The 15,578-nt window shown below is 46.8% G+C and overlaps 1 protein-coding gene across 2 annotated transcripts in view; it reads left to right on the top strand.

Annotated features, from left to right (window-relative positions):
- The first annotated feature begins 7,628 nt into the window (after positions 1-7,628).
- LOC106938649 (uncharacterized) overlaps positions 7,629-15,578 on the top strand; it is a 23,827-nt gene continuing 15,877 nt past the window's right edge. For both annotated transcript variants that reach the window (XM_015020776.1, XM_015020772.1), the window contains exon 1: positions 7,629-7,926. Coding sequence is in view for 1 of the 2 variants with exons in the window: in XM_015020772.1 (XP_014876258.1) it covers positions 7,708-7,926 (219 nt within the window). In the remaining variant the exon portion in view is untranslated. The remainder of the gene's footprint in view (positions 7,927-15,578) is intronic.

Below are 15,578 nucleotides of genomic sequence, written 5' to 3'. Positions count from 1 at the left end.
AAGGGGATGTTGCACGAGGCGGCTACTTTACCATCCAGAATTAGTGAAGCCGCAGCTGCCATGTTGTTCGTATACAGGTTCTGGATGGTCCGAAAGCTGCACCTCGTGTTGACCCTGGCCCCACGGAGTCTACGAGGTTTCCAGGGCTTCCTTGTGTATATTTTGTTAGAGCGCCTCATCTGCCTTATGTAGAATGACAGGGTCCTGTTGACCAGGGCCGGAGAAGACTTGAGGGGGTGGAGACCCCCAGGGGGGACGTCCTCATCTCTAATTGACCTCTCCAAGCAGCTCTTTAAGGTTCTCACTGGCCGCAGTCCCAGCTTGCTCTTAGGTGGAGGGAGGGGGGAGAAAAGGCCCTCAAAGCCACTGGTATGATCACCTCCTGGTTCCCCTGCTCGTGGTTCCCTGCTGGCGCTCCCATGTTTTTTAGCGTGTATGGAGAGGCCTCTTTTAGTCGAAAAACTAAATGAGCAGACCCCACACACAAAGGTGCGATTGGCTGTAGGGCGGACACGGCAGCCGGTACCGCATTTAGCCGCATGGCAGGCGGCACTCAAAAGGCCTGGCTTCAAGCTGTTGCATTTTAGGCAAAACCAGTTGATTTTCCTCGCCTGGTGTTTCTTGAGAAAATGAGCGAAGCCAACTTTGGCCGTCTTTAGGGGAACGCAGCAGAGAGGGCAGGGCAGTTCTCTCCAGGGCGCTCCCAGCCCTACTGTTACTGTTGAGGGGAGCCTGGAGCCAGAGCCGAGAGCTCTCCTCCAGTCCCTGTCAGGACTTAGAAATGTAACGTTTCCCGCTGACCGGGGGGCCGAGGAGGGAGCCGGCCCTGCTGATGAGGTGCTGGCTGGGTATGCCATCAGGAGAGGAGCGCGGTCAAGATCGCTCACTCACAGAACGACAGGGCGAGCGAGGGGACGTCGGTCCCTAGTACAGCCAGACAGGACGTGAATTAGCACCTCCACGAGCCCTGAAGAGCAGGGGGAGGCGCTCAGGTTAGCCAAGCTGTGGGAAGCAGAGAGGCCCTCCCAATCAGTCGACGTGGCAGTAGTGGTGGAGTGAGGGTGAGTCAGTTAAATCGCGTGGAGGGACCACCAGGACGGCGGCCCGTGTAGAATGGCGCACGAGGCTGTCGAACACGTCAAGAAAGAGAAAGGTCTCAGTGTTTCCACAGGACTTACACCTTCAGCTGCTCAGTGATCAACTGGTTTAAACCAGTTGCTCAGCCTCAATAAGTGTTCCGTTGCCGTGGCAACTGGGTGTTGCCGGGGCAGAGTGAGTTAAGGGCAGATTAGTCCACCATGTGCGACACCCCATAGGTTCTGAAGGGAGACGAAACCAACGTATCATTATTACCCAACGGGGGTTGTTGAAGAGAGATAAATAAATGAATAAATAAATAAATAAATAAATAAACTGTTTGAGGCCTGCTCAAGGTAGGTCGCCATACTGGGTAATCCCGTAATACGTGTCTACGAATCGATCACAGGGACTATGGCGCAGAGGGAATTGAGACGAGAGCTAGGTTCAGTGACACTCAGGGCGTGAGGGCGACACTGTAACAGGACCTAGGTATGTTACGCCCCATCACCATGTGTAAAGTGCTTTTAGTAGGAAGACACTGGCCTTAAATAAATAGGGAGAGACATGTTACCCGGGCAGGCCAGAGGGGCGGTTCTTGTGAGAGTTATACCAACCTATAGCTCAAATTTAAGCGCAGGTTGGATTGGAGCGAATATCTGTTCGTTACAACCTGGCGGGTCGTAACAAACGTGACTGGTTGCATAACTACTGGGTCATTAGAGTAAAATGAGGTTATGGGAGTAGCCTGGTACACCTCTAACTAGATTAATTGTCAGTAGAAGAGGAATTGTCAGTTGTGAGTTTATTACCGTGGCTCAATGTTAGTCAAGTGTTTAATTTGCAGATGTATGACTATTACATAACATCCTTTAGTTTACTTGTGATTAAGTGTTAGTCTAGTTATAAGGTGTTCCTTACCGAGACACTCTAGTGCATACCCGACGTGTTATCCATTACCGCTATCCTAATTTTATGATAATATATTTAGATTGGATAAAGAATTACATGATCATTTGATTCTCAATGAAATGGTCAGACTCTTCTATATTATGGTTGTGTTGTTCACAATTCGATGATTTGACACAAACTACGAACAGGAATGGATTTTGAGAGTTGTGTTCGTGTTGCGGTAATAAATGATTTTACAGCAGATAATAAATTTGCTATTAGTGACAACCCTTAGTTGGTACCTTCTCCATTGTGGAGAAATGTTGGTGGTATCAAATTTCATTATTGAATTATGTTACAGTAGTGATTTTGTACTTCAAAGTCAGTCTGAAGTGTCTAGGGATACCCCCTTTTAGAGATAATAATTATTGTATTCCATACTTTAGAAGAATTGACCTGTTCATGGTTTCTTAATTGTGCTGGTCATGTGGTGTAACCTGATGGAAAGCAGGTTTATTGAGTTGAAAAAGGGTACCTGGCATCTAACGCACAAGAGTTGACCCCTGACACTGCACCCTTAATTAACGAGTATCTGTTTATGACATATTAGGTGGGATGGCGAAGACGAGTAGAGGTCAACTCCATTGCACATGGAGTTTGAGAGGCTGAAGGGGGTGAGGACTCTCATAATTGACAGAAAAATAAAGTAAATTTAGAAACTTTGTTTCCAAGTACCCTAAATGGATGGAAATTTGTAAATAGCTGTTAATTGCATCACGGATGACCCATCATTTGTAGACTAATCACGGTCGCACCACCTGACATAAAGAAACCACAGTCAAATCATATTGATGGAAAGATCACTGAGGAGGTCCAATATGGAAGAGAGATTATGACCCGATTTTGTCTTTTGCAGACTCAACCTTCCGTCCTGACAGGATACCAAGGAGCAGGAAAGAGTGCCAAAAGACCAGAGGAGATCGTTGAACCAACCTGCCAGAATGGAAGGGCAAGCTGGAGCCCCCGCCGCTTGGCCAGGGCTGCTTCAAGCCAACGGACCCCCACAAGACCTGCGATAATTCACAGTAGGTGTGAGGACTGTGATTACAGCCACACAAAATTTGATAACGTTAACTATTATCACATATAACAGGTTTACAATAATCATTTCTAATGTTTGGCATAAACAACCACCAACCAACAATTCCCAAATGCTTCAGACCAATCCCTGAGTCAGAAACTCGTAGCCGCAAGCACCCTAGTGATTAATATTCAAGCATGTAAGCTACTATTTGATTTTATTATAACACTATGTTTGCCTTGTATTTAAAGAAGTTACGTTTTAGTGAGGCAGATTGTTTCCCTATTAGTAGAGATTAAACATGAAAGTGTGATTTGGTGTAACCAGGTATTGCATAGTGTGACTGTTGTAATGATACATTTGTGTGTTTGAGAAGCAGTTCCGATTTCGAGATTTAAATACAAGACAATGCTCTGTGTTATTGTTACCATAGTAGATTGTGTTTAGTATTTAATATTGTTTGGTATTTTCCATATTTGAGCATAATGTGACATGCAACACTATGGGAATAATTACCGTATGTATTAGTCATAAACTGTTTCATCTGTTAAACCAGATCCTACTGCCATCAAGCTGGGCTGTGATGGAGAACCAAGAATGGTCCAGACACAAGACCAGAACGTTCGGGAAGAGGTTCGAATCAGCATGTTGAAACATTCAAAGAAAAGAACTGAGCCACATGTTGTATGGGCACCGGAGCCCGAGCGGCCAGGCCCCACGAGGCTCCAATTAAACAGCTAAGACTGGGCAGAGCTAATAAATGCCTTATTGTAACAACCGCAGTTGAAACGGGTGTTGTCATTGTTTGCTTCAGCATCAAGGCATTAATGGCTGGCAGTGTGAACTCTAATCGACCACAGATATTCAAGATCTATTAGTATAATTTACGCCTCAAGCTAGAGAATGACAATCAAGAACAGTATTAGTGCGTGACAATGGTCGGCTTGCAAGAGCGGTTAAGGGGTTGATGGTTCGATCAGAGCGCCTTGATCCAGGTCCAACGTGATGGTTATGAGTCAATTAACTTGCTCTATTTAGAACCTAACTCGTCATATCAGGTTCAGTTAGAGCAGTTAAGGGAGGCCTTAGGATGTGATATAGGATGATCCAGGCTGAGAGAAATCAGATCTGGGAAGGCTGGTTATTACATAGGACAGGAGCAGCAATAGAAGAACGCTCGTTCTCCTTCCTCATAATTTGAGTACAAGGAACGGTCAGTAGTAACCGATAATTAAACCATGAAGTTCAGGACACAGACCGAAAATTTGAAAGATCATAAAGATAAGGGGTAGCCAGGTCACTGAAGGCATCGAAGTTTAGCAAAAGAATCTTGGAATCCATATGGTGAAGGATAGGCAGTCAGTGTAAAGATGCCAGGGTTGGCATAAGTGGTCATGTTTCCTGGTCCTGTGAGGGGTTGAGCAACTGCATTCAGGATCATTTGGGGTCATTGGATATATAATTTGTCCGTACCTCTACGTAAGGCGTTGCAGTAATCCAGACGAGTTGTTGTGAAGGCAAGAGCAAGTCCTTCAAATTCATTAAGAATAGAAGTGAGAATTAACTTTGCCAGGGCCAAGGGTGGCAAAAATTTGATTAACGACAGAATTAACATTTTATCTAGTATTAAAAGCTGCCACCAGAGAAGTTAGGATGCCTAGCAGAGGTCTTATAAACCGAGCCAAAGAACCAAGAATCCGATATGAATTTGTAGTCTGAGGTTTTGACCAAATAATAGAACTTTAGTTGTATTGTCATACAGGTGAGTAGTTATAGAGCCTTAATTATATGCAATGATTGACAGTATGAGACAACAATCCAGACAGAGGCTGATTAGACTGCGTGAAGTCGATCAAAGGAGTAAAATAGTCTATTAGGATTATGTCATTCATGGTTACTATTACTCACTAACCTACATAATAGAGACAGTGGACCAGAGCAATAACAGCAGGAGAGTGGGTCGTGTGAACCGCCTTCCAGAAGGGATCAAAGACCAACAAGGAGCAGGTATTTAATGGTCCATCCGTTCTTTTAAAGCGCGGCCGATGGGATAATAAAACCATTAACTCCTGGGAGGCATCTGCGGTCGTGAAACGGAGACACAGGCAATTCCATGGCCAAAATCAATTGAAACAGGGCATCACAGCGAGTGGGATTTAATGGAGAAATTATTAGATTACATAAGAAATAGGAGGCTCAGGTAATCCCAACAATACTTGATACCTAGTGGACCTGTGGGCCACAAGGAACCGCCTAGAATAGCTTAGTCACCAGGGGAGGTTGTCAAGGAGGCTGCTGACTGTTGACGTTGTGACTACACAGCGTGTCAACATGGAGAACCGGGCTCGTCTCTACAGCAAGACGTGAGGATTAAGGAGCACGATCTCCATTCGTAGGTAACAACCCTGGGTGGAGGAGCAGTGACGCTGAACCCATCAAGCAGCCAAAGTTAACGGGGAGACCATCCGGCAGAATATAAGATAACCAGTTGGTTAAATAAGCCTTTATTAAAACTCTATGAATTTTCCTTAAACTTGATTATGCAGTCTGAGAGTTAATTCATCGATTATAAACTCGGACTTTTAAAGATAAAGTAACTCAAGGTCGAACTGGTTATTGAAGATGAACTGAGTCGATTGGACTGGCTTGGGGGTGGGTGTTGATGCTGTTCTTATTATAGTGGGATATTCCACAATTTTCGCTCAAGGGATTAGTCGGTTAACATCTCGTCTAAGTTGCTTTGGAGCTGAGCTCCCATGTATTCAACTGGAGCTAAAGGTTTCCTAATAGCAAAGAGCCGTCAGGGAGACCTGGCGAGGACAGGTGTGAAGTTACAGGACAAGTCAAGCTCAACCGACTAACCATGCTGGAAGTTATAGCCCAACAATAACGGTAAATGAAACATCCTTAGAACTAATTACGCAGGTGACAACGAGACCCAACAGCAGAGTCAGGCGACAACAGGAAAAATTTGGTTGTGCAGGTTGTTACTGTGTCCTGCTCCAAATCTACTTTCTTAAAATCACAAGAATCAAGATCAGACAGAGGAGAGCCATGTGACAGGAGGATCGGGCTACCCGAAGAAAGGGGGAAGCCTCCAGCCTGTAGCGAACAAAAAGCAGTCCAGAGTGTTCCTTCGGGAGCATTAAAGATTTAATGAATAAAGTCAAAAATTTAGAGTAGTTGGATAAAAACCCAGAGCAGAGTACTTGATCCATAACGATAACTTGTGATTAAATCAATAAAGATATTGGTTTCACCAGTGATTGATGGATGCCTGACCTCAAGGATAATTACACCTACTTTTAAACCCAGTGGAAAGTTTCGTAGGTTCCTTATAGTCAAAACTGGAACAACACCCTTGGGATAAGCCCAGGTCACTAAAACCAATCAGGTTCAGTAACAGGAGCAAATTGTAGAAAGAGAAAGAGCGATCGTTGACAGGTGTGCTCCATGAGGCAGGCTGAATGAGGCCAGTTCAATCTGACAAGATCACAGGGGGAAGAAAGGGGGACATCAGGGAGCAGAGGTCATTAGGAACCAGGCTAGTCTTTCCGTGCCCAGCCCAAACAGAGAGCCATCTATATTCCCATCTGTAGTAATACTCCGGAGTTAGAGGTTTCCAGACCCGTTAGATGGGGAGCTAGGAGCAGCGTTGCCCTCCTCCCAGAGAGGGAAGCAGAGAGAAAGAGGGAAGGGGGGGGAAGTTGTGCAGCAACAGGTGCGACAGGTTGGGAGGCATGTTTGTTGAGTTAACTGAGTGTCCAGCATCTAGAGCCAAATGCTAATCCCTACCACAGTATCTTTGATTGGAAGGACTTATTAATAACACATTCGATGAGGTGGTGAGGACCAATATAGGCCAAACTAACTACATATGGAATATGATGGTTTATTAGGGTGAGGACTCTCATAACTGGCAGGAAAAATAGAAATAAATACGGAAAGTTTCTAAGCATTTCAGGTAGGTGAAAACCCATAAGACAGGAGTCTAGCGCCTTAGCAGAAGGATGCAAGGGAGCATTTAAAAGTGGCAGTATCAATAATCAACTTAAACAGGTGAGGACCCTGGGCTTGTGGAATCGTATGAGCTAAAAAAAAAAAAAAAAACCTGTTATTCTAATGCAGTTGGAGGTCACTGCAAATGAAGGCCAGAGAGGGAAGTGTCAGTCGTTATTTACCATTATTTATTGTATTATTATCACTCATTGTTTCCACTTTATCTTCATTCAGGTCTGCCCAGATACGAGTCACACAGAGTGGCCGAGATGCTTACTGATTGGTTGCTACCAACATGTGGCAAGTTTGAGGACATAGGAGAAAAGAATTTCGTGTAGTCTTCATTCATTTTGATCATGAAACGTGACGAATTGTAGCTTACAAAGTTACCAGTAACGTTGTGAGACATTAACTGATTTTGTTTTGGAGTAAATGTAAAACAAAATCCGTGTAATAGTACTACTTATGGAAAGTTGGAGGTCTCAAACGTCCCATAGAACTTGAACTCAATCTTACTCCTACGGCCTTGGTTACTTTGAGTGGGGGAGGAGTATATGCTCGCTCAGAGCATGCGCAGACTTCTGAGGGTTGAGAAGAGGATGGCGGCTTGTAAACATTGTCGCTAATAGGTAGAGCTAACACTCCCTAATACAAACTCCATGGTCATCACCCTACTCCGGATCGGCCCAGTAACACCGGAGATGCGGATTGTAAACAAAGGAGTCCTCCCTAAGTTATTTCCAGGGACTACTAGGATAATCAGCCTGAGGAGCGAATTTATGGCGACGAGTGAGCAGACCGGAGTCTGTACACTTCCGCTGCAAGCAAACAAGCACAGTCCCACCACCGCCCCAGCCCCCCACAAGAAGCTCGCTAAGGTAAAAAACGACATAACACGGAAACACGGTCGTATTTCTGAGCTACCACTTTGAACCTGAACGGTTAGCTGAATCGGATCACCGATGCCAAGCTGCGCTACTGCTTAGCCATGACGCTAGTTGTGCTCCGTCATGCTTCGGAAGCTAGAACCCGAACCGCAGCCTCCCCCTGATGCTATCTAAATTCTTTAAGCCAAGTCCTGCAATCTGGGAGTTAATCCCGTAGATTATAGACTTGGGCCTGTAATGATAAGAATAATTAAAAAATCAAACTGATTATTGAAGGTGAATTGATCAAGTTAAGCTGGATTTGGAAGTGGGTGTAAACGCTGTTCATATTCTAGTAGGATAATCCCTCAAATCTAGCTCGAGGGTTAGCTGGAAAACACCTCATACCAGTTGCCTTAAGCTAGCCACCCTTGCATTATGTCAGCAAGCGGAGAAACCGGGTTTCTGATAATAGAAAGCCATCAGGGAAACCTGGCGAGGACAGGTATGAGTTTGCTACCTTAGAGGCCAGGATGACTTTAAGGGGGGAGGGGAGGGGAGGGGAAACAGGTTAAGGGCAGAACAGAGCATAATTGGCTTGGGAGCTGTGTCACTTTAATGCTTAAACATTAAACAGTAGATGTTGAGAACATAGCTATTGGTGAAAAGCCATGATAGGAATTAGTCTTTGGTATGGTAGTTCATAGTGGGACTTTGTATCAGGACAATGCTAGGAGATATGCAAATTAAAGATTATTTGTTCGTTTATAATCGACTCAGCATCAGCATGAGAGTGCAGTGCAGGATCAAACTTAGGTTCCATGCCTCATAACATAGGAGGACTGATTGACTCCACCTTAAAAACCTCTGTCGTTCCCCAAGCCGAAAGTCAGTCCCATACCAGCCACAATGTCCTGGTGGGGGATACGTGAAGATCTCCAGGAGAGGAGGGATGAAATCCAGGGAGACGGCACGGCGAGACACGGAGCAGAAACATATCCGATGTTAAATTCACAACTCAGGTACTCAGGACTGTTGGGAACTGGAGCAAGACTCCCCGGTGTTTAGTCATTGAGATCAGGATTATAACATTACAGAAATTATGAGCTGCGTAGGGAACAGGCCTCATGCTATTAACAATTTACAAGTTGGATAATAAAACACCATTGTGACAGTGCTGGAGAAACTAGGGCCCAGCAACCCGGCGGCACAATGGGATTTGAACTACATGTCTGACTTGACATCTAATCGCCTCCACAGGCCACACAGAACAGGAGCATAACAGTCAGGTATATAATGTCCATAACAGCAGACAGTTCAAATGCCAGCCAAGCCCCGATCCGTGGCATCAGAGAGCTCCACCATGTTGCAGCTTGGCACTCAGTCGCTGCAGTTCCAGAGAGGACACAACCACCAAGAATGGGACACACAGACTGAATCCAGACTGTTGGAGGCAGTTGGTTCCTGCACCACATGATCAGATCCGCCACGTTTACATAGAATCTTTCCCAGAGGGACCCCCCAAAGAAAGGCAGAGACAGCATCTCCACGCAGAACGCCCTCCCTGACATCCCGATAGCAACGAAACCACCACCGTTGAGCCTCGCAACCCGTCCTGCCTGGTCCAGGTCAAGGACCATACGAGCCAGTGGGAGATAGACTGTGCTGGCAGCCAGCGGCAAGCTTGGTGCCGTGACCGCGCGATGAGGACTCCCTCCCCCTCCCCCCAGAGCCACAGTGCGCCCCGTGACCGGGGATCACAAAGGCAATAAAAGAGAAGGGCAGGCAAATGCACCTCCGAGCAGCAGGAGGTTTGTGACTGAAAGCACATCACTGTCTGATCACCTCACGAGTGACCGGAATCAAACCCTCTCCTGTCTTCCTGTGTTATTTGCTGTGTTCAATGGGTGTCAACTCCAACAGACATGAAGGTGGTCAAAACGATGAACACAAACCAAACCACTGGCAGCGATGGAGGACTGAGCCTGTGAGCCCGACAGACAGCAAGACCTCAACCCAGCAGGGCCACCTGTGACTGGGGACAAAGTTGAAGAAGTCATACAAGAGGACCAGCCCAATCCACGGAGAGAGCATGACCAGGATAGCTCCACACTGCAAATCAAGAAGCGGAAGGGCCGTGTAATGCTGCTTATGACATAAGTCCTGAATGTGAATAAAGTGTATGTGAGGTTGTTGAGAAGCAACAAAATGTTCTGCAGTGTCTCAGTTCCAGAAGGCGTGCGTGATCCACCTGTGAGTGCCCACTAGCCTCCCGGGTTTGACCCAGCATTAGCCATCCTGAAGTCAAAAGAAGGAGGAAGGGGCCCGCCCAAACCAGGCTCACCTACAGAAGGAGCCGTCCCCGCAGGATCACAACCGGCCAGAAGGCCGACCAAGAGTGGGGACAGTGGCTCATGAGCAGGCCGCTGGCCGATGTTCAAGAAGGACACTGAAAGTATGAGACCCGGAAAGCTTGAGATATTCAAGACTGCGCTGTCACTCTGCAACGCATCGCAATTGAATGTATTTATATTTCATGCATTAAAAGGATTAACCTGTTTCCTGGCCCACCTCTACAGTATAAATCATGTAGTGTAACCGAGCATGTTTATAAATTAAAATAGAGTATCCAGCATTAGGTGCACTAATGTTAGCCCCCAGCACATCATCCTGTGTTGACAAGTACTTGTTTTTAACATGTAGATGAAATGGTGAAGACGAATGGAGGTCAAATCAATTACACACGGAGTTTGAAGGATTTATTGGGGTGAAGACTCCCATAACTGGTAGAAAATAAGAAATAAGTTCAAGAATGTGTTTCTAAACGTCATAAGTAGGTGGAAATTGATAAACTAGGTGTTAGTGTATCATGGAAAACACCTTATTTGTTAACAAATCGTGGTCGCACCATATGACATTATAGAACCACAGCCAAATTATATTGATGGAAAACCCCTGCAGAGGTCAATATGGATGTGGAGTTATGATTTCTGTATGTACAACATTACAAATGTTTATTAATTGTGGTGGATAAATAGTGAGGTTTTAAATTAGTTTGGTGGGGATCCTAATATATCAATGATCCACCAACACTGACCCCTGTAGAAGCGAGGGTCTCCACAGGAGTAGAAATCATTGTGGATTTCTAGCCTATTTTGTCTCTTGATGAACCAAGAAGGAAAACAGGTCAACAGGAGAGCAGGAGAAATCAATGGCTGGGCCATGGAGAGCCAGCATGAGGATGCGGGGGAGCATCATGGATGTGGCCGCGTCGACAAACAGCGTAAACAATTGAGGTCACTGGGCTTATGGAGTCGTATGAACTAAAGAGCAACCTGTTATTATAGTCCAGTTGGGGATCACTGCAAATGTAGGCCAGAGAGGGAGGTGTCAGTCGTTGTTCACCATTATTATTGTTTTATTATCACTCATTGTTTCCACTTTGTCTACGTTCGGGTCTGCCCGGAGACGAGTCGCACAGAATGGCAGAAATGTCTCTGATTGGTTGCTTCCGACATGAGGTACGTTTGAGGACATAGGAAAAAAGGATTTCTTGTTATGTTCATTCATTTTAATCATGAAACGTAACGAATTGCAATTCACAAAGCTACCAGTAACATTACAGGACATATTTCTGATTTTGTTTCAGAGTAAATGCAAAACAAAATCAGTACAATAACACTACTATTATAAAGTAAGAGGTCTCTAATGTCCCATGGACTTGAACTCGATCCTTCTCCTACGGCCTTTGTTACTTTGAGTGGAGGAGGAGTTTGTGCCCGCTACAGAGCAGGCGCAGACTTCTGAGGGTTTAGAGGATGGCGGCTTGTAAACATTGTCGCTAACGGGTAAAGCTAACGCTGCCTAACACAAAGTCCGTAGTCACCACTCTACTCCGGATGGACCCAATAACACCGGAAATGCGGATTGTAAGGTTAGGATTTGATTTGGTCAGATTGTTTTGCCACTCCTGTTCAATTGAGTTGTTAGTCTGTATGGTTGTGAAGTCTGTGTGGTGACACACCTCACGTTTCTCTCACAAATTATATGGCATAAAGGGTCCTGAACTATCCCTTATGTTATTATTAGTATTGTTATTTACATATTTATTGTTTGTTTGTTGATTTATTAACTTATTTATTTATTAACTTGTTTATTCGTCAACTTATTTATTTGGTAACTTATTGGTAAGTAATAACGCTGTACAAGACGACTGCATACCATGGAAGTTATGCGAACTCGCCAGAACTAGGGCCTTACTAACTGGGCGGGCCTAAAGAACAGAGCAAGTGGTAACGTCACAAAACCAACCTGGGGTAACAGGAGAGATAAGTAGAACAGTAACATTAGATTGCGTGTGAATTAAAATGTGTGTGGTTGGTTACGGAACAGTGAGTTGAACAGATTATCGTTTGGGAACAATGTTAGTGTTAAGGTGAAGCATGAGGCGGTTGGCTCTACCACTCAGTGGTCCGTTATGCTGTCCGGGTGTGCTTCTTGAATATTTTCAGAATCTTAGTAGAGCCCCTTATGGCTGTCACACTGAACAATTTGGCCATCGCCTTGATCCTGGACCTGGGGAGACCCATCTCCCTCAGTACACTAGAGTTGCCTTCATACCATTTACCTCTGGCACCCAGCGGAAAACCAAAGGTCTTGACGTTGGCCAGGCCAAACATGTTGCAGACCACGGGTGCAAACTTTCCATATTTGCTGACCTTGGCCTCGGCTCTACGCCTCAGAGTAGCAGGTTTCATTTCGAAACAGACGGCCACGTCGACCACCAGGCCTTTCCCGTTCTTGAGCATGATCAGATCGGGCACCGCTGTTCCCAGGTGAGGACAGGTAATCCTCTTCTCCTGCTTGACAACCCAGCCAAGGGTTCGACCGATGACCGCCAACATACCACAGATGATATTGTGGTTAGCCATTCTGTTCTTTTTGAAAAATTTGCATTGGCTCACAACATGAATGATGCCCTCCCAGCCCCTGCCACAGGCCCTGCAATTGGTATTACCGCGCCTCCAACGGCTGAGAGTGGTCAAAGTGCCAACCGTGCTGGAGCGGAGCTGGAGAGCCAGAATGTAGTCCGATTCGTGCAATCCCCAGTGGTCGCCCAGCCAGCTGTTGCTAACAGGGTCTTTGGCGAAAGTGGCAAGGCCACGACCCTGACATTTGAGGCCGCACCATCTTTCATATTCAAGGTCCCTCCATCTCTTACCAATCACGATGGGGCTGGTTAGTGTTAGCCTTTCATGGAGACTCCCCCCCCCCCCCCCCCCCCGGTGGCAGCTACCCACCTTTTCTCGATCTCCGACTTAGGGAGCAGTGAGGGGGCTAGAGCTCTGCACTTGACGTCTCCAGATTGGAACATCCTACACCACCTTTTGACCTGGCTTATTGGGATAATCTTTTCCAGCTTGGGCAGCCCCAACCCGCCGTTCACTTTGGCGCTGTAGAAAAGGCCATCGGCGGTCGATTGACTCAGGTGAAGCCAGGATTTAACATTGTTCCTTATTTCAAGGTCTGCTTTCCTCAGGTTCAAAATGCCAGCCAGGCTCATGTCAGCCCCGTATGTTACTCTGGGGATACCGTAAGTCACGAGCATTTTGACTTTTTGGGAGGGTTTGAGGGGGGCCCTGCTGATCTTACGAAGTATGGGTGTGATCTCCTTCACCGGGTTTGAGGGCAGGATACCCCTCTTAGGGTTGACTTGGACCCCCAGGTATTTATACGCCTGGGTCTCATCAACCATTGGGACAGGGGCTGCGCGAATTGTCCACTCTGCGCAGTCGTTCACGACCACGCTCTGCTTGGAGGCATTTAAGTAGAAGCCACCACACTTCTTAATTTTGACCTCGAGGCCGGTGTGATCTAGGAACTTCTCCAGGATCAGGAGGTTCCTAGCCATGCCTGTCCAGGACCCGCTGAGGAGGACCAGGTCATCGGCGTAGGCGAGTGTGGTGATACTCTGGCCCGAGAGGGTGAATCCAGAGCCTCTCTGGTCCAGAAACGTGAGCAGTGGGTCCAGGCAGAGGTTGAAAAGCAGAGGGGACATAGGGTCTCCCTGTTTCACTCCGACCTTTAGTGTGATTGACCGGGTGCGCCCACAGTGGGTGAGCACCCTGGAACTAGTGTGCTTATATGAATTGCTGACAAGGTCGCAGATGCTGGCGTCGACCTTCCTCAACTCCAGCACCTCGCGGATGTGCTGGTGTGAGACTGAGTCAAACGCGCGCCAGATCAATAAACACCACAGCGAGGGTCTCCTTGTGGCGGACCGCCCTCCGCACCACACCGTCAAGCAGCATCAGGTTGGTACCACAGCCCTCACCTCTAGTGAAGCCCTTCTGTGACGAGTGGGCTGGGCAGGCTTCGCTCAGTCTGTCACAGAGGATTTTAGACAGGAGCCTCAGGATAGTGGAGCTAAGAGAGATGGGCCTCCAGTTTTCCACTCTACTCAGTTCCATCGGGTCCGAGCTCTTGGGAACCAGGGTTGAACGGCTCCTCTTGAGGAGTCTGGGGAGCTTACCGTTGTACAAGATCGCATTGAAAAGATGGGCCAGCTTCTCACCATCTTTATCCCATAACAGCAGGTGGGCCTTCCTGATGCCATCAGGACCGGGCGCACTCTTACCCCTGGAACCTCTGATGGCCGCCAACACTTCACTAGGGGTAATGGCCATTAATAGAGGTTCGTTGTTGGCTTCGGGTAGGGTGCCAAACACGCCCAGATCCTTGTACATATCATCTTTCTCCCACAGTGCAATGTAGGCTTCCTCGATTTTTCTAATGTGGATGTTGCACGTGGTTGCTTCCTTTCTGTCCAGAATTAATGATGCGGCAGCCGCCGTGTCATTCATGTACAGGCTCTGGATGGTCCTGTATTTGTCCCTCCGGTTTCCCTTGGTCACACAAAGCCTGCGAGGTTTCCAAGGCCTACTCACGCGTATCTTATTGGAGCTCTTCATCTTTTTCACGTAAAGCGATAAGGTCCTGTTGACCAGCGCAGGCGAGGACTGAAGAGGGTGAATGCACCCCGGGGGGACGTTAACGTCATTGAACTGATGTTCCAGGTGTCTCTTTAAAGTCATACTAGGCTGGGTCGCCCGCTTGTTTGTGGGTGGGGGGAGGGGGGAAAAAAGGCCCTTGTAGTGACCGGCGTGACTATCACCAAGTTTCTTGGTTTTCAGTTTATTGCCGGCGTTACCGTGCTTTTTGGTGTGTAGGGAGAGGCCCCTTCTAGTTTTGAAACTAGAAGAGCAGATCTCACACACAAACATGTGGTTAGTTGTAGGACGGACGCGCTTATTGGCTACACATTTCGCCGCGTGGCAGGTAGCACTGTGGAGGCCTGGCTTCAAGCTATCGCATTTAATGCAGAACCAGCTGATTTTCCTCGCTTGATGCTTTCTGAGAAAATGCCCAAAGCCGTCCCTAGCCGTCTCTAAAACGTCATTACAGAGGGGACAGGGCATCACCCTCCAAGGGACTTTTAGTCCTACCGTTATTGATATGGGGAGTTAGGGACTTGAAGGAGGCGCTTGGCTCAGGCCCCAGTCAGTGTTAAAAAACACTATGTTGGCCGAATGGGGAGCCAAGGAGGAACACATCGCTACTGCTAAGTAAGCAGAGGCTCGTGGCCGAAGATCGTTTTCAAAGTC

Source organism: Poecilia latipinna, unplaced genomic scaffold (genome assembly GCF_001443285.1).
Source record: "Poecilia latipinna isolate Pla-1442-1.1 unplaced genomic scaffold, P_latipinna-1.0 Scaffold2654, whole genome shotgun sequence".
Classification (NCBI taxonomy): domain Eukaryota; kingdom Metazoa; phylum Chordata; class Actinopteri; order Cyprinodontiformes; family Poeciliidae; genus Poecilia; species Poecilia latipinna.
The sequence above is the reverse complement of the archived record's forward strand: the minus strand, read 5'-3'. Positions and strand labels throughout refer to the sequence as shown.